Below are 19,298 nucleotides of genomic sequence, written 5' to 3'. Positions count from 1 at the left end.
GCGATTTGCCTCAACCTCCCACCCCGCCATAAGCGTCTCCCCCTTACTCTCACAGATATTGTGGAGCACACAGCAAGCAGTAATAACAGTGGGAATATTGGTTTCGCTGAGGTCTAAGCGAGTCAGTAAACTGCGCCAGCGCGCCTTTAAACGTCCAAATGCACATTCTACCACCATTCTGCACTTGCTCAGCCTGTAGTTGAACAGCTCCTGACTACTGTCCAGGCTGCCTGTGTACGGCTTCATGAGCCATGGCATTAAGGGGTAGGCTGGGTCCCCAAGGATACATATAGGCATTTCAACATCCCCAACAATTATTTTCTGGTCTGGGAATAAAGTCCCTTCCTGCAGCTTTTGAAACAGACCAGAGTTCCTGAAGATGCGAGCATCATGCACCTTTCCCGGCCATCCCACGTTGATGTTGGTGAAACGTCCCTTGTGATCCACCAGAGCTTGCAGCACTATCGAAAAGTACCCCTTGCGGTTTATGTACTCGGCGGCTTGGTGCTCCGGTGCCAAGATAGGGATATGGGTTCCGTCTATAGCCCCACCACAGTTAGGGAATCCCATTGCAGCAAAGCCATCCACTATGACCTGCACATTTCCCAGGGTCACTACCCTTGATATCAGCAGATCTTTGATTGTGTGAGCTACTTGCATCACAGCAGCCCCCACAGTAGATTTGCCCACTCCAAATTGATTCCCAACTGACCGGTAGCTGTCTGGCGTTGCAAGCTTCCACAGGGCTATCGCCACTCGCTTCTCAACTGTGAGGGCTGCTCTCATCTTGGTATTCATGCGCTTCAGGGCAGGGGAAAGCAAGTCACAAAGTTCCATGAAAGTGCCCTTACGCATGCGAAAGTTTCGCAGCCACTGGGAATCGTCCCAGACCTGCAACACTATGCGGTCCCACCAGTCTGTGCTTGTTTCCCGAGCCCAGAATCGGCGTTCCACAGCATGAACCTGCCCCATTAGCACCATGATGCATGCATTGTCAGGGCCCATGCTTTCAGAGAAATCTGTGTCCATGTCCTGATCACTCATGGGACCGCGCTGACGTCGCCTCCTCGCCCAGTATCGCGTTGCCATGTTCTGGTGCTGCATATACTGCTGGATAATGCGTGTGGTGGTTAATGTGCTCCTAATTGCCAAAATGAGCTCAGCGGCCTCCATGCTTGCCTTGGTATGGCGTCCGCACAGAAAAAAGGCGCGGAACGATTGTCTGCCGTTGCTCTGACGGAGGGAGGGGCGACTGACAACACGGCTTACAGGGTTGGCTTCAGGGAGCTAAAATCAACAAAGGGTGTGCCTGTACATCAAGGAGTATTTCAGGCAGGACTGCACGGAGGGTTCCAATAAGAAATGGTGCACCTAAGTTATCGTTGTTATTGGAACAAGGAGATTAGCCTGGCCTCTGATTGATACATGGCTAGATTTACCTCGCTGCACCTTCTCTGTGAGTGACTGCAGTGTGATCTAGACAGGGGAGGAGGCAAATGAGTACAAAACAAATCTGGTCTATTTCTTGTTCTGACCCACTCCATCTATCTTTTACATCTTTGGCTGGCAGCAGACGGTGCAGAAGGACTGCATGCCATCCACATCTCATGGCTGCTTGGCAGAAGATGGTACAGTACGACTGCTAGCCATCTTCATCTCTTGCCTGCCTGGCATAAGATGGTACAATACGACTGCTAGCAATCCTCATCTCTTGCCTGCCTGGCAGAAGATGGTACAGTACGACTGCTAGCAGTCCGTATCGCCTGCCCGCTCACCATAAGACGGTTCAATAGGACTGCAGGACTAAAGAGAATGACCTGGTCAAGTCACTCCAAATTTAGTCCCTGCGCCCATGTCTGCCCAGGCGCTCCCAGCCGACGTGGCCAGGAGCACCTCGGACACGACGAGGACGACTACCAATCGTATTGCACCGTCTGCTGCCAGAAGGCAATGGGTTGCTGCTACTGTGCAGCAAAGCCGTACTGCGTCTGCCAGCACCCAGGAGACATAGGGTGACGGTTACCTGAGCTGGCTCCATGCTTGCCGTGGTATGGTGTCTGCACAGGTAACTCATGAAAAAAGGCGCGAAACGATTGTCTGCCCTTGCTTTCACGGAGGGAGGGAGGGAACGGGGGCCTGACGACACGTACCCAGAACCACCTGCGACAATGTTTTAGCCCCATCAGAGTGCTCCATTGTGAGTGCTCTGGACAGCACTCTCAGATGCCCGATTGTTTGCCATTGCTCTGACGCTGGGAGGGGCGCTTACAGGGTTGGCTTCAGGGAGCTAAAATCAACAAAGGGGGTGGCTTTACATCAAGGAGTATTTCAGGCAGGACTTCACGGAGGGTTCCAATAAGAAATGGTGCACCTAAGTTATTGTCCTTATTGGAACAAGAAGGTTAGCCTGGCCTCTGATTGATACATGTCTAGATTTACCTCGCTGCACCTTCTCTGTAAGTGACTGCAGTGTGATCTAGAAGAATGAGTTCCCTAGACAGGGGAGGGGGGGAAGCAAATGAGTACAAAACAAATCTGGTCTATTTCTTGTTTTGATCCACTCCATCTATCTTTTACATCTTTGGCTGGCAGCAGACGGTGCAGAAGGACTGCATGCCATCCACATCTCATGGCTGCTTGGCAGAAGATGGTACAGTACGACTGCTAGCAGTCCGTATCGCCTGCCCGCTCACCATAAGACGGTTCAATAGGACTGACTGCAGGACTAAAGAGAATGACCTGCTCAAGTCACTCCAAATTTAGTCCCTGCGCCCATGTCTGCCCAGGCGCTCCTGATCGACCTCACAGAGGCGACCAGGAGCACCTCAGACATGACGATGACGGCTACCAGTCGTACTGTACCGTCTGCTGCCACAAGGCAAGGGGTTGCTGCTACTGTGTAGCAATGCCGTACCGCGTCTGCCAGCACCCAGGAGACATAGGGTGACGGTTACCTGAGCGGGCTCCATGCTTGCCGTGGTATGGCGTCTGCACAGGTAACTCAGGAAAAAAGGCGCGAAATGATTGTCTGCCCTTGCTTTCACGGGGGGAGGGAGGGAACGGGGGCCTGACGATATGTACCCAGAACCACCCGCGACAATGTTTTAGCCCCATCAGGCATTGGGATCTCAACCCAGAATTCCAATGGGCAGCGGAGACTGCGGGAACTGTGGGATAGCTACCCACAGTGCAACGCTCCGGAAGTCGACGCTTGCCTCGGTACTGTGGAAGCGCTCCGCCGAGTTAATGCACTTAATGCACTTAGAGCATTTTCTGTGGGGACACACACACTCGAATATATAAAACCGATTTCTAAAAAACCGACTTCTATAAATTCAACCTAATTTCGTAGTGTAGACATACCCTTAGTTTCTCTGCGATGACTTTAAGTGCTCCTTTTGTATCTCGATCATCCAGGGCCCCACTGGTTGTTTAGCAGGCTTCCTGCTTCTGATGTACTTAAAAAACATTTTGTTATTACCTTTTGAGTTTTTGGCTAGCTGTTCTTAAAACTTCTTTTTGGCTTTTCTTATTACATTTTTACATTTAATTTGGCAGTGTTTATGCTCTTTTCTAGTTACCTCACTAGGATTTGACTTCCACTTTTTAAAAGATGCCTTTTTATCTCTCACTGCTTCTTTTACATGGTTGTTAAGCCACGGTAGCTCTTTTTTAGTTCTTTTACTGTGTTTTTTAATTGGGGTATACATTTAAGTTGAGCCTCTATTATGGTGCTTTTGAAAAGTGTCCATGCAGCTTGCAGGGATTTCACTCTAGTCACTGTACCTTTTAATTTTTGTTTAACTAACGTCCTCATTTTTGCATAGTTCCCCGTTCTGAAATTAAATGCCACAGTGTTGGGCTGTTGACATGTTCTTCCCATCACAGGAATATTAAATGTTATTATATTATGGTCACTATTTCCAAGCAATCCTGTTATAGTTACCTCTTGGACCAGATCCTGCGCTCCCCTCAGGACTAGATCGAGAGTTGCCTCTCCCCTTGTGGGTTCCTGTACCAGCTGCTCCAAGAAGCAGCCATTTAAAGTATCGAGAAATTTTGTCTCTGCATCCCGTCCTGAGGTGACATGTACACAGTCAATATGGGGATAACTGAAATCCCCCACTATTATTGAGTTTTTTATTTTGATAGCCTCTCTAATCTCCCTTAGCATTTCATCGTCACGACCACTGTCCTGGTCAGGTGGTCCATAGTAGATCCCTACTGTTATATTCTTATTAGAGCATGGAATTACTATCCATAGAGATTCTATGCAGAATGTGGATTCATTTAAGATTTTTATTTCATTTGATTCTACATTTTCTTTCACATATAGTGCCACTCTCCCCCCGCCCCCCCCCCCCGCCCCCGCACGACCTGTTCTGTCCTTCTGATATATTTTGTACCCCGGAATGATTGTGTCCCATTGATTGTCCTCACTGCACCAGGTTTCTGTGATGCCTATTATGTCAATATCCTCCTTTAACACAAGGCACTCTAGTTCACCCATCTTATTATTTAGACTTCTAGCACTTGTGTACAAGCACTTTAAAAACTTGTCACTGTTTATTTGTCTGCCCTTTTCTGAGGTGTCAGATTCTTTATGTGAATGTTTCTCGTCTGATCTGGCCCATACTTTATCCTCTTCCATCCTCACCTCCTGACTAAAACCTAGCAAATCTCTATCAATAGACTCTCCTCTAAGAGAAGTCTCTGTCCGATCCGCGTGCGCCTTTACAGCAACTGGCTTTCCCCCATCTCTTAGTTTAAAAATTGCTCTGCAACCTTTTTAACGTTAAGTGCCAGCAGTCGGGATCCACTTTGGTTTAGGTGGAGCCCATCCTTCCTGTATAGGCTCCCCCTATCCCAAAAGTTTCCCCAGTTCCTAATAAATCTAAACCCCTCCTCTACACCATCGTCTCATCCATGCATTGAGACTCTGAAGCTCTGCCTGCCTACCTGGCCCTGCGCCTGGAACTGGAAGCATTTCTGAGAATGCCACCATAGAGGTCCTGGATTTCAGTCTCTTTCCTAGCAGCCTAAATTTGGCCTCCAGGACGTCTCTCCTACCCTTCCCTATGTCATTGGTACCTACATGTACCATGACCACCGGCTCCTCCCCAGCACTACACATAAGTCTATCTAGATGCCTCGAGAGATCCGCAACCTTCAAACCAGGCAGGCAAGTCACCATATGGTTCTCCCAGTCATCACAAACCCAGCCAGCTATGTTTCTAATGATCAAATCTCCCATTACTAACACCTGTCTTTTCCTAATGACTGGAGTTCCCTCCCCCGGAGAGGTAACCTCAGTGCGAGAGGAGACCCCAACATCATCTGGAAGGAGGGTCCCAACTATGGGAAGGTTTCCCTCTGTTCCAGTTGACTGCTCTCCTTCTCTGGGCCTTTCATCCTCCTTAACAGCTCAGGGGCTGTCTGACCAGAGGTGGGACAAATCTACAGTGTCCCGGAAAGCCTCATCAGCATACTTCTCTGCCTCCCTTAGCTCCACCAGTTCCACCACCCTGGCCTCCAAAACCCGTACACAGTCTCTGAGGACCAGGAGCTCCTTGCACCAAATGCACACATACACCACCCGCCCACAGGCAGGTAATCATACATGCTACACTGAGTGCAATAAACAGGATAGCCCCCACTCTGCTGCTGGGCTTCTGCCTGCATTCTTTCCTACAGCTACCTAGGTTAATGATAGGGTTTTTTGTTTAAATCAAGAAGTTTTGATTATAGTTTAGTTTAAAGGTTTTAAAGAATGGCAAGTGTACCTCGTACCCTTTCCACTCACCTTCCAAACTCCCTCTCGAAACTCCTTATTAGCAGCCTCTGTTCTCAAAGCTTTATCACCGCTTTACAGAGGAAAGGTTATCAGCCCATTTACAGACTGGAGGTTTTTCTGATTACCCGGGAAGCCTGTGAGTGAGCCAGGAATTGATCACGTCTCCTGTGCCCTGGTCTAGTGCACTACTCCCTATATCACGCTTCCTCCCCAGGGCCCTGTCCAGACGCTGGAAGGTCCAATGGATTGCTCGTCCTAAGGATGAGGACCTTCCGAAGGCCACATGACCCATCTCCCTTCTTCTGCACCCCAGAGTGTCCAGGACTGAAACTCAGTGCTGTGCTCCAGCTGAAACTTGGCTCTCCTAAGGGAACATGTCCTGTGGGGTGCAGGGGAGTGTGTGTGTGGAATTTCTTCTGACTCCACTCCCCTTTCCTGCAGACCTCCAGATATTCACAGCACAGGAGCCCTCCTCATGTGTACCTAGGAGGTGTGCAGGGATAGTCTTCTCTTCCTGCTGATCTCTGCTCCCTTCCACATGCATCCATTACAACCTCTACTCCCATCTCATGCCCTCCCTGCAGAAGTTCCCATTGCAGGGCCTTGTGCACTGGTGCACCTCAGTCCATCCTATTCTCTGCCTGTGGCACACAACAGTCTAGTCTCTGGTGGGCTGTGATACTTCGACCTCATTTCATTTGTTGGATCTAGTGTGCAGGTGCTGTCTGGTGTTGGTGGCCTGTGACATACAGGAGGTCAGACTAGATGATCTGGTATCCTTCTGGCCTTAAATTCTCTGAGATCTTTCAGAGTAGCAGCCGTGTTAGTCTGTATCCGCAAAAAGAAAAGGAGTACTTGTGGCACCTTAGAGACTAACCAATTTATTTGAGCATAAGCTTTCGTGGGCTAGAACCCACTTCATCAGATGCATGGAGTGGAAAATACAGTAGGCAGGTATAAATACACAGCACATGAAAAAAAGGGAGTTGCCTTACCAAGTGGGGGGTCAATGCTAACGAGGCCAATTAAATTAGGGTGGATGTGGCCCATTCTCAACAGTTGACAAGAAGGGGTGAGTATCAACAAAGGGAAAATTACTTTTTGTAGTGACCCAGTCACTCCCAGTCTTTATTCAGGCCTAATTTGATGGTGTTAAGTTTGCAAGCTACACTGAGCTGCTTTAAACAAATCATTTCTACCTTTTTCAGGCTTATTTTCACAAACTTTACTAGCCAACAATTCATCACTTACCAAGACTGTCCCCTTCCTTCTTCAGTTAGGGCTTTAACCTGAGGTACTTGGGAAGCAGCAGTGAGGGTGTGGGGGCTCCAAAGGGACGTGTGGTGGGGTACAGAAGAGGAAGGGGCCTTCTCTACCCTGAGACACACAATATGTGATAAAATGATTTGCTACTGTCACACCCTGATGCTAAAGATGTAATGTGAAAGGAAGATGTACCTTTCTGTCAAATGTCACACTGAATGCTACTTACTCACTCGCGGAGTTGTTGTTGTTCTCTGGGTCCTGTGTACTTCTTGTTAAGGAGGCCTAGAAAAGAATAAACGGAGCAGTGCTGTCATATTTGAAATAAAACATTTGCAAATATATAGCTACCTTTGCATGTGCAGAGCCACGTTGGCTCTGCCTTAGCATTCTATGCAACCTCAATGAAGGCAATCGAGGTGCCCAAGATGTAAGAAACAGGCCTGTTGTTTTTTAGTTATAAAAGCCTCGCTAGGTCACCTTCAGCATCTAAGGAGCCTGGCTGTCTTTGATCTGCAGATCTGAAATCATTAAACATTAACTAATTAAGCTTCCTAATTTCCCTGTGAGGCAGGTGAACATTATAATGCCTAGTTCAAAGATGAGTAAATTGAGGCCTAGAGTGGTGATGTATTAAAGAGAAGTTAAAAGAAAGATGCCCTGATTCTTCTCATCTGACTAGTCTGAACATATCCCTGAGGAGAAGCACTTCCCACCACGTACAAACCAGGAATTGCTCCTACAACTGGCACTTGTAGTTACAGTTGGTATCGCTGTGCCCCTTGCTGGCACCGACTGTCTTGGTGAGAGCTGACTTTTATCTGGGACCCTTAGAAATCTTGGCCCAGGCCCAACATTCATTTTCTGTCAAAGCATGAAACTTGGCTTACAGAAATCTTCATGAAAAGCTTTAATTTTTAAATTAAAGCAATTTAAAAGGACACTGGATGCAAGTGAGGGGAAATCCCACTTACAAATATTTTTTCTCCTTGTTTTCCTGCTTTGGTTAATATACGTTTTGGGGATGTTACTGCAAAGAGCAAGTGGAGAGTAGGGTGGAACCAAGGAATGCAGGAGTAGTACAGAACACCCTCTGCAATGCTGCAGTCTCACAGTGCATTTCCATTTATTTTTTTTTTAAATGGAAGCACTTCCATCCGTGTTACTGACTATGCAGATTTGCTGTTACAGAGTGTTCGTCGCACAGTGATTGCAGGAAGAAGGCTACGCTGACTGTTCATGTTTTCAGTGAGACAAGAAACGAAATGGGGGTGGTAGTGTTTCCCATTCTCAGTTCATCTTTTCTTTAATTAGAGAGAGACTGGAGCCCCATCCTCCACAGGAAACCTACAAGGAAGGACAAAGGGAAGGAAATCTCTGCAAGGTTCCCACTTGTTCTGTGCGGGGCCAGGGTTTGCTCCCCTATGGAACAGGCTGTAGGGCCAGTGCCTAAATCCTGGGGTCCCCAGGAATCTAAATGGATCCTGGGAGAATCAATACCATTGAAGCAGAGGCCCTGTCTCTCTGAGCTGCCTGTGTTTCTAGTGATTCCTCCCCACATGCCCTGTTGTCACTTCAATCAATGCACAGGGCTTCCAGAACTAGCACCTGCTCCTTGAGGGATCCTCACCCCAATTCCTTCTGTCTTTTTGCTCTCACAGGAGGGTGGCTTCCAATAACAATCACACCCAGCCAGGCTAATTTGAATTTTTAATTTAATTTTTTTAAATATTGGTCCTGAATCGGCCAACCCTGTTTCCCAGGAGTTACCCTGATTCAGGGGAAGGGTCCAGCTGACATGAAATGGACAAACCTGCATAAGGTGAGCAGACTTTGGCCTTGGCTTTTATTTTCTTTGCAGGAAAATGAAAAAGTAGCTTTGTCTCCAGAGAAAGAAAGAGAAAAGGCCTTCCTTGGAAAAATGAGACTGCAAAGGGGAAAAAAAATATATAGCATTACATTAAAGCCTCCTGCCCAGCTTACAGTCTGTGATTCAGCTTTGCTTGGCTTTTTCAGGCCGAGATAGCTTGAGAGATTACTCAATGGGGTGCAGCACCTTACATGAGGGTATGCCTACAGTGGGTGGGACTGCAGCTCAGGGAGACAAACCTGAGCTACCTTTAGGCCTGGTCTACAGCTAAAACGTTAGCTTGACCTAGGACTGTGAGAAATGTCATGCCCTGTGCGGCACAGGGCGACTCACCCCCTCTGTAGATGCCGCTAGATCGAGGGGAGCCCACCCCTCCACTCCTACAGCAATGGAACCACCCTTTCTGTCGCTGCAGTAGGTGTCTACACTGTGCCACTGCAGCACTTGTACCTTTAATCTAGCTAGCCTGGGTACCTGAACAGTGAAGCTGCAGAAGCACGGGCTGTACAAACCTGCCCAGAAGCGTGGGTAGTTTACTCACAGGACTAACCCACGCTGAAGCGGGCACTGCACAACTGTTCTGGTGCCCAAGCTAGCTAGATTAGCCCAGCTAGCATTATGGCCATTTGAGCTACACTCACACGCCGTGATTGCAGTGTAATCATAAAAACAACAGGGAGTCCAGTAGCACCTTAAGGACTAACAGATTTATTTGGGCATAAGCTTTCATGGGTAAAAAAACCCACTTCTTCAGATGCATGGAGTGAAAATTACAGAAGCAGGTATTATTATACTGACACATGAAGAGAAGGGAGTTACCTCACAAGTGGAGAACCAGTGTTGACAGGGCCAATTCGATCAGGAGGGATGTAGTCCACTCCCAACAATAGATGAGGAGCTGTCAATTCCAGGAAAGGCAAAGCTGCTTTTGTAGTGAGCCAGCCACTCTCAGTCCCTATTCAAGCCCAAATTAATGGTGTTAAATTTGCAAATGAATTTTAGTTCTGCAGTTTCTCTTTGAAGTCTGTTTCTGAAAGTTTTTTTGTTCAAATATAGCTACTTTTAAATCTGTTACAGAATGTCCAGGAATCTACTTTTAAATTTGTTATAGAATGTCCAGGAATGTCAACACTGGTTCTCCACTTGTGAGGTAACTCCCTTCTCTTCATGTGTCAGTATAATACCTGCTTCTGTAATTTTTACTCCAATGCATCTGAAGAAGTGGTTTTTTTTACCCACGAAAGCTTATGCCCAAATAAATCTGTTAGTCTTTAAGGTACCACCGGACTCCCTGTTATTTTTGTGGATACAGACTAACACGGCTACCCTGATAGTGTAATCACACATACCCTTAGCCACCTGTTTAATTCCAGTCCAGTAAGGGCTGCTCTACATACTGGTTTCCACCAAGTTAACTAAATTGAGCTCAACCCCAATTCAGTTAGATCTGTGCAACCCCCTAGCCTGAAGGCAGTTCCATGTGGATATAGCTGAGTCCATGCGAGGGGATTACACTGACTTCACTACAGCTGTTTTTTATACTGATTTAGTTACACCAGTGAAAAAAGTGTGTGCAGATAAGTTGTGAGTAATGGCTGCCTCGAGGCTGGGACGGATGTGTGGTACCTGTGACTTTGCAAATCCTTGGCCTCTCTGTTATAGCTGTTTACAAAGTAGGCAGTTGGGTGATGGTGGCTTTGGTGATGGTGGCACTAGTCCATTAGCAACCAAGGGCCAGACCTGTAAAGATCTTTAGGTGTCTAAAGATCTTTACAAATCCGGCCCCAGCTTCTTTCATACAGGCCACCGGAAAGTTAAAGTTTTTTGTTTTGTTTTTTTGTTTGTTTTGCAATGCTCTGTTTGAAGTTTGCCTGGGATTGGTGAGTATCCGAGTGTGTGTTTGCTGAGTGAGTATCCGAGTGTGTGTTTGCTGGGAGGGCAGTTTGAAAGCCTGAGCGAGTGCCTGATTGGGTGGTAGCCTCCGGGTGGCGGGTATTGGGAGTGTCTGTTTGTATGTTTCAGGGAAGCCTGGCTGTTTAAAAATAGCCAGAGCTCAGCGAACCAGCTGAGCGGCGGCGGACCAGCTGAGCAGCGGGGAACAGCAGAGCAGCACACAGCAGGAGTTTGCCTGGGAGTTCGCCTGGGGTGAGCCCAGTGAGGCTTACATCTTGCCAGCTTCTCTGAGGAAGCTCATAGTAGAAAGATGATATGGAGTGGGGGTGTTCAGCTATTGTGACCTGCACTGGATGTGCCATGTTTGTCTTTCTTCCACAGGACAGACGCGACTTTGTCTGTACAAAGTGCAAGCTAGTATCCATATTGGAAGAGAAGATTGAAGGTCTGGAGCAACAGATATCGACCCTGCGTTGCATACGAGAATCTGAGAATTTCCTGGACAAAAGTCAGGATATGCTTCTACGGGCACAAAGCTCTAAAGATTTAGAGCAGGTTGCACAGCAGAGCCAAGAGGCCAGTGAAGAAGCTTGGCAACATGTGACCTCCAGAAGAAGAAGGGGGAATGTCCGGGTACCAGCAACGCAGACACAGGTAAGTAAACGTTTTCATGTTCTCTCCACAGGTACCATTGCGGAGAGTGGACCAGATGATACGTCTCGGGGGAGAAAGCAGAAGGAGACTCGGCTGGTTGGAAGGCATGAGATGCGATGTCCTGAGGTTGGGGGTTCCACGACCACCACTCCCAAGAGAAGGAGGCAGGTGGTGGTGGTCGGGGACTCTCTCCTCAGGGGGACTCAGTCATCTATCTGCCGCCCTGACCGGGAAAACAGAGAAGTCTGCTGCTTGCCAGGGGCTAAGATTCGCGATGTGACAGAGAGACTGCCGAGACTCATCAAGCCCTCGGATCGCTACCCCTTCCTGTTTCTCCACGTGGGCACCAATGATACTGCCGAGAATGACCTTGAGCGGATCACTGCGGACTACGTGGCTCTGGGAAGAAGGATAAAGGAGTTTGAGGCGCAAGTGGTGTTCTCGTCCATCCTCCCCATTGAAGGAAAAGGCCGGGGTAGGGACCGTCGAATTGTGGAAGTCAACGAATGGCTACGCAGGTGGTGTCGGAGAGAAGGCTTTGGATTCTTTGACCACGGGATGGTGTTCCATGAAGGAGGAGTGCTGGGCAGAGATGGGCTCCACCTAACGAAGAGAGGGAAGAGCATCTTTGCGAGCAGGCTGGCTAACCTAGTGAGGAGGGCTTTAAACTAGGTTCACCGGGTGAAGGAGACCAAAACCCTGAGGTAAGTGGGCAAGCAGGATACCGGGAGGAAGCACAGGCAGGAACGTCTATGAGAGGAGGGCTCCTACCTCATACTGAGAATGAGGGGCGATCAGCAGGTTATCTCAAGTGCCTATATACAAATGCACAAAGCCTTGGAAACAAGCAGGGAGAACTGGAGGTCCTGGTGAAGGCAAGGAATTATGACGTGATTAGAATAACAGAGACGTGGTGGGATAACTCACATGACTGGAGTACTGTCATGGATGGTTATAAACTGTTCAGGAAGGACAGGCAGGGCAGAAAAGGTGGGGGAGTAGCACTGTATGTAAGGGAGCGGTATGACTGCTCAGAGCTCCGGTACGAAACTGCAGAAAAACCTGAGTGTCTCTGGATTAAGTTTAGAAGTGTGAGCAACAAGAGTGATGTAGTGGAAGGAGTCTGCTATAGACCACCAGACCAGGGGGATGAGGAGGATGAGGCTTTCTTCCGGCAACTTGCAGAAGCTACTAGATCGCACGCCCTGGTTCTCATGGGCGACTTTAATCATCCTGATATCTACTGGGAGAGCACTACAGCGGTGCACAGACAATCCAGGAAGTTTTTGGAAAATGTAGGGGACAATTTCCTGGTGCAAGTGCTGGAGAAGCCAACTAGGGGGAGAGCTTCTCTTGACCTGCTGCTCACAAACCGGGAAGAATTAGTAGGGGAAGCAAAAGTGGATGGGTATCTGGGAGGCAGTGACCATGAGTTGGTCAAGTTCAGGATTCTGACACAGGGAAGAAAGGTAAGCAGCAGAATACGGACCCTGGACTTCAGGAAAGCAGACTTCGACTCCCTCAGGGAACTGTTGGGTAGCATCCCCTGGGGGAATAACATGAGGGGGAAAGGAGTCCAGGAGAGCTGGCTGTATTTCAAAGAATCCCTATTGAGGTTACAGGGACAAACCATCCCGATGTGTTGAAAGAATAGTAAATATGGCAGGCGACCAGCTTGGCTTAACAGTGAAATCCTTGAGGATCTTAAACATAAAAAAGAAGCTTACAAGAAGTGGAAGATTGGACAAATGACCAGGGAAGAGTATAAAAATGTTGCTTGGGCATGTAGGAATGAAATCAGGAGGGCCAAATCGCACCTGGAGCTGCAGCTAGCAAGAGATGTTAAGAGTAACAAGAAGGGTTTCTTCAGGTATGTTGGCAACAAGAAGAAAGCCAAGGAAAGTGTGGGCCCCTTACTGAATGAGGGAGGCAACCTAGTGACAGAGGATGTGGAAAAAGCTAATGTACTCAATGCTTTTTTTGCCTCTGTCTTCACTAACAAGGTCAGCTCCCAGACTGCTGCACTGGGCAACACAGCATGGGGAGTAGGTGGCCAGCTCTCTGTGGAGAAAGAAGTGGTTAGGGACTATTTGGAAAAGCTGGATGTGCACAAGTCCACGGGGCCGGATGCGTTGCATCCGAGAGTGCTAAAGGAGTTGGCGGCTGTGATTGCAGAGCCATTGGCCATTATCTTTGAAAACTCATGGCGATCGGGGGAAGTCCTGGACGACTGGAAAAAGGCTAATGTGGTGCCCATCTTTAAAAAAGGGAAGAAGGAGGATCCTGGGAACTACAGGCCAGTCAGCCTCACCTCAGTCCCCGGAAAAATCATGGAGCAGGTCCTCAAGGAATCAATCCTGAAGCACTTACACGAGAGGAAAGTGATCAGGAACAGTCAGCATGGATTCACCAAGGGAAGGTCATGCCTGACTAATCTAATCGCCTTCTATGATGAGATTACTGGTTCTGTGGATGAAGGGAAAGCAGTGGATGTATTGTTTCTTGACTTTAGCAAAGCTTTTGACACGGTCTCCCACAGTATTCTTGTCAGCAAGTTAAACAAGTATGGGCTGGATGAATGCACTATAAGGTGGGTAGAAAGTTGGCTAGATTATCAGGCTCAATGGATAGGGATCAATGGCTCCATGTCTAGATGGCAGCCGGTATCAAGTGGAGTGCCCCAAGGGTCGGTCCTGGGGTCGGTTTTGTTCAGTATCTTCATAAATGATCTGGAGGATGGTGTGGATTGCACTCTCAGCAAATTTGCGGATGATACTAAACTGGGAGGAGTGGTAGATACGCTGGAGGGGAGGGATAGGATACAGAGGGACCTAGACAAATTGGAGGATTGGGCCAAAAGAAATCTAATGAGGTTCAACAAGGATAAGTGCAGGGTCCTGCACTTAGGACGGAAGAATCCAATGCACTGCTACAGACTAGGGACCGAATGGCTAGGCAGCAGTTCTGCGGAAAAGGACCTAGGGGTGACAGTGGACGAGAAGCTGGATATGAGTCAACAGTGTGCCCTTGTTGCCAAGAAGGCCAATGGCATTTTGGGATGTATAAGTAGGGGCATAGCCAGCAGATCGAGGGACGTGATCGTTCCCCTCTATTCGCCATTGGTGAGGCCTCATCTGGAGTACTGTGTCCAGTTTTGGGCCCCACACTACAAGAAGGATGTGGAAAAATTGGAGAGAGTCCAGCGAAGGGCAACAAAAATGATTAGGGGTCTGGAACACATGACTTATGAGGAGAGGCTGAGAGAACTGGGATTGTTTAGTCTGCAGAAGAGAAGAATGAGGGGGGATTTGATAGCTGCTTTCAACTACCTGAGAGGTGGTTCCAAAGAGGATGGTTCTAGACTATTCTCAGTGGTAGAAGATGACAGGACAAGGAGTAATGGTCTCAAGTTGCAGTGGGGGAGGTTTAGGTTGGATATTAGGAAAAACTTTTTCACTAGGAGGGTGGTGAAACACTGGAATGCGTTACCTTGGGAGGTGGTAGAATCTCCTTCCTTAGAAGTTTTTAAGGTCAGGTTTGACAAAGCCCTGGCTGGGATGATTTAGTTGGGGATTGGTCCTGCTTTGAGCAGGGGTTTGGACTAGATGACCTCCTGAGGTCCCTTCCAACCCTCATATTCTATGATTCTATGACTGAGAAGACTTCCTAGACTAATACGAAGCAGTCGCATGAGTCAGCGAGAGGCCCATCGGCAGGGTTGTGTGGAGAAATTGAGAATTTGCTCTGGTACTTTGGCACCATCTACACAATTTATTGAAGAAAAGAGAAACCTGCTCTCCCCTGACTCTCCAAAGGGACGACGTATTGGTGGGAATGGTGTAAGGAGCAGTCTGACACCCAGGTGCTGACTTTTGGTTTTGCCGGTGGGTTCTCCTCTCTGCCTCCCCCTCTCCCCCGCTGGTTTGAGTGGTGGGTGGTGCCTTGGGTGGAAGAGGCCGAGCAGGGGTGTGGCCTCAGGCAGAGCACAGGCAAGGCCTCTGGGCTGGGGGGGGGGGGAAGGAAGAGGGCAAATGGAAGCAGGGCTCAGGGCAGAGCATGGGCGGAGCTGGGGATGGGGCCACAGTCCAGGCACCAGGGCCCACAAAAGATTAATCTGGCCCTGCGGGTGCTGAGAACCTTCTTTTTTTTTTCAGTGCATGTTTGAGCCCGGAGCACCCATGGAGTCGGCACCCATGGTCTGACAGGAAGCTGTATCTCAGAGTGGAGAACCAGAGTAACCCTTCCTATCTCTGCTGCTGTGGAACATACCATCTTAGCATGCAGGAGATTCTCATTAGACACAAAGGGCCATAGCCATCCCCGCTGAACTCCTGGTGCAGGGCCGCGGAAGGAAGACAGTCTCACATCACATCATCCCTTCCACTACAGAGGACCAGAATAGCACCCAAAGAATAGACAGCACTGTTCAGGGATGGGGAGCAGAAGGGCCCTGTGACTTGCCCCACAATAGCACAAAGCTGGCATCCCCTGCAGTAACGCCTGTGAGAAGGCAGTACTGAAAACACGGGCTGCTCTCCCTCAGGCTGAATCCCTCCCTTGGTGGACAGAGAGGGTGCAGCTCCTTGCACAAGCAGGTATGAATCTCGCCCCCAGTGGTAAAGCTGCAATGAGCACTTTATTCCAACAACAGTATTAGGCCATGTCTACACTGCACTTTCATTGGTAAAACTTTTGTCACTTGGGTGTGAAAAAAATAACTTCTTTTACTGATGAAAAGTGCCAGTCTGGACAGCACTTTGTCCGCGGGGGATGCTCTCCCGCTGACAAAGCTACCACCCACCTTGTTGGGGGGTGGTTTTATTTTGTCGGCAGGAGAGCTCTTTTTTGCCAGCAAAGAGCAGTTACACCAAGTGCCTTACAGCGGCCCTGCCGTAGTGGAACAGCTGTGCCACTGTAAGGTTTGCAGTGTAGGGATAGCCTTAATCATGAGCACTGAATGGGAATATACACTTCTAGGGGCATTTGACTCTGCTCTTAGCTCTGGGAGAATGTAGCCAACATTCCCAGTTTCCAACATTTTTCTAGGCAGGAGGATGCTGGATGTTTTAAGGGTGTGTTTAACTTATACAACAGATTTTTCCCCCTGTGGCTAACTCCTCCACACTGTGAGCTGTACATGTTATGTGGGCGGAAGAGAGAATTAATTAGTCATCAGGACTGTCTCTGGTTAGTAAAACCTGCTTCACAAAGCAAAATTAGCTGCTGCCTTCCAGGGGTGCTGGAACAATTTGTATAATGGGGGTGCTGAGAGCCACTGAACCAAACTGTAAACCCTTTATATGATGGAAACCACTTCAAGCCAGAGGGTACTACAGCACCCCCAGCACCTATGCTACCTTCTGTAAGGACCTCTTTCAGCAGCAACACTTGTTTCCGAAGAGAAATGCGTATTAGTATATGTAGGTATCTACTACTCTGTAATCTACTGCCTCAAGAAAAGCTCTGGGAAACTGAAAAGAGAGGAAGGTATAGTCTACACCTTCAGGTCTCTCCCCACACTTCTGTCTGCTCTCAATTCATCCCAGACAGGCAAGATGACATGGTCAGAGTGACCAGGAGAAGGATACGATCTTAGCAGCAGTTCAGGTCATATGGCATGAGATGTCTCATCGAGTATGGCATGGAATAGACATAGAATGAAATCTAACTCCACCCTGGTGTGCTCATGTTAGTTGTAATTTGTATGGTGCACATGCAGCAGGTAACTTACATTAACGTTTTATGTGGGTTAATGTGATGCACAAGGCTTGAATATCAGTGGGTCCCTGTCCTGGAGCTAAATGAATAATCACTGGGTTGTTTGGTACCTCTTCTATTACAATGAAGTGAAAAATTAAATCATGTCAGCATCTTATGATGCAGCTTTCAGCCTCTTTCTAGTTCTCAGCCAGACTGCAGAGCCTCCTCCTTGTTTTCTTTCCATCCTATTTCCAGGTTGGGAAGAAGGTTTTGGCACATGGTGCTGAGTTTGGCGGGGATACAAATCATTAGAACTCAGCAGATCAGATCCATCCCTGCAGTGAAACTCCACTAAAGTCAGCATACTTACTGCAGGGGCGAATTTGGCCTAGTATGTAACCAGATGTGACATTGTGGAATGGAATCCTAGGCAATAAGTAAGGCACTCAAGGCCTGGAGAGGGGCATGTCTCACCAATCTGCAGCAGCATCCTGTGGCCAACCCAGGAGTGTTACGACAGATGCTGACAGGAGTGTCGCTCAGGAAATGAAGAAGACTATGGGGAGCTCCCAGAAGAAGGATTCTCTAAAATGTTTGAGATCTAGAATTTTTTCTGGTAAACATCCTCCTCCCCACGCTCCATTTTTTTGCTTTAGATCAGCAATCATTTACAGTACAGAAGCAGCAAAGTGAACCAAACTCTCTGTAAAGACCAGAAAGTGATGTTGGTAGAAAACACACCTCTGCGTCCTGGTGGCCATTCTGTTCAGTTGTCAGTTTGAGTGCAGCACAGCTGTGCTGTGATTACATAAACTCTTTGTCATTCTTTTTAGTTAAGATTACAACACGACTACCGGTTTGTTCGTCCACTGGCCAAACTGCAAACTTGTGTTAAAATTTTAGTGGCTTGTGATCCACACACAAAAAAAGTGAAATGTTCAGCTTGGGATCATCAAGATCCAACTCTGGAAATTAATGAGGGGAGTTGCACAGTTTGACAAAATCTCAATTTGTTTGGATTTTCCATCCAATCATTCCCCCAGCTGTAGCTAGGAGTTGATAGATTCACAGATGTTAGAGCTGGAAAAGATCTATTTATTAGGTCATCTAGTCCATTTCCCTGCCATCGCAGGATTGTTCCCTTCAGTATGTTTTCTAGTCTTTTGGTCAACAATGGACTTGACGTGAGGGCACTTTTGACCATTAACAATCATTTTTAAATGTTGAAAATAATATTTAATAGTGTTGAATAAAAGACAAAAAGAAAAGGAGTACTTGTGGCACCTTAGAGACTAACCAATTTATTTGAGCATGAGCTTTCGTGAGCTACAGCTCACTTCATCGGATGCATACCGTGGAAACTGCAGTAGACATTATATACACACAGAGACCATGAAACAATACCCCCTCCCACCCCACTGTCCTGCTGGTAATAGCTTATCTAAAGTGATCATCAAGTTGGGCCATTTCCAGCACAAATCCAGGTTTTCTCACCCTCCGCCCCCCCCCACACAAACTCACTCTCCTGCTGGTAATAGCCCATCCAAAGTGACCACTCTCTTCACAATGTGTATGATAATCAAGGTGGGCCATTTCCTGCACAAATCCAGGTTCTCTCTCTCACCCCCTCACCCCCCTCCAAAAACCACACACACAAACTCAATCTCCTGCTGGTAATAGCTTATCCAAAGTGACCACTCTCCCTACAATGTGCATGGTAATCAAGGTGGGTCATTTCCAGCACAGATCCAGGCTTTCTCACCCCAGCCCCCCCGGGAACACACACACACACACACATATAAACTCACTCTCCTGCTGGCAATAGCTCATCCAAATTGACCACTCTCCAAGTTTAAATCCAAGTTTAACCAGAACGTAGGGGGGGTGGGGGGTAGGAAAAAGCAAGGGGAAATAGGTTACCTTGCATAATGACTTAGCCACTCCCAGTCTCTATTTACGCCTAAATTAATAGTATCCAATTTGCAAATGAATTCCAATTCAGCAGTTTCTCGCTGGAGTCTGGATTTGAAGTTTTTTTGTTGTAAGATAGTGACCTTCATGTCGGTGATTGCGTGACCAGAGAGAGAGAGTGAGTTTGTGTGTGTATGGGGGTGGGGGGGGTGA

At 47.9% G+C, this 19,298-nt stretch overlaps 1 protein-coding gene across 8 annotated transcripts in view; it reads right to left on the bottom strand.

Moving 5' to 3' along the window:
• The window catches only part of CYS1 (cystin 1), a 46,316-nt gene that overhangs the window by 19,985 nt on the left and 7,033 nt on the right, over window positions 1–19,298 (bottom strand). For 3 of the 8 annotated variants that reach the window (XM_073336034.1, XM_073336037.1, XM_073336032.1), the window contains exon 2: window positions 7,287–7,342. In XM_073336034.1, coding sequence (XP_073192135.1) covers window positions 7,287–7,342 — 56 coding nt within the window. Of the gene's footprint in view, window positions 1–1,246; window positions 1,477–3,363; window positions 3,459–7,286; window positions 7,343–8,870; window positions 8,985–9,746; window positions 10,072–19,298 lie in introns of those variants that run through there. The other 5 variants (XM_073336031.1, XM_073336030.1, XR_012157924.1 and 2 more) reach the window with 4 other exon arrangements.

The sequence above is a fragment of the Lepidochelys kempii genome, chromosome 3 (assembly GCF_965140265.1).
Source record: "Lepidochelys kempii isolate rLepKem1 chromosome 3, rLepKem1.hap2, whole genome shotgun sequence".
NCBI classification, from domain to species: Eukaryota; Metazoa; Chordata; order Testudines; family Cheloniidae; genus Lepidochelys; species Lepidochelys kempii.
This window is presented reverse-complemented; position numbering and strand designations above follow the sequence as displayed.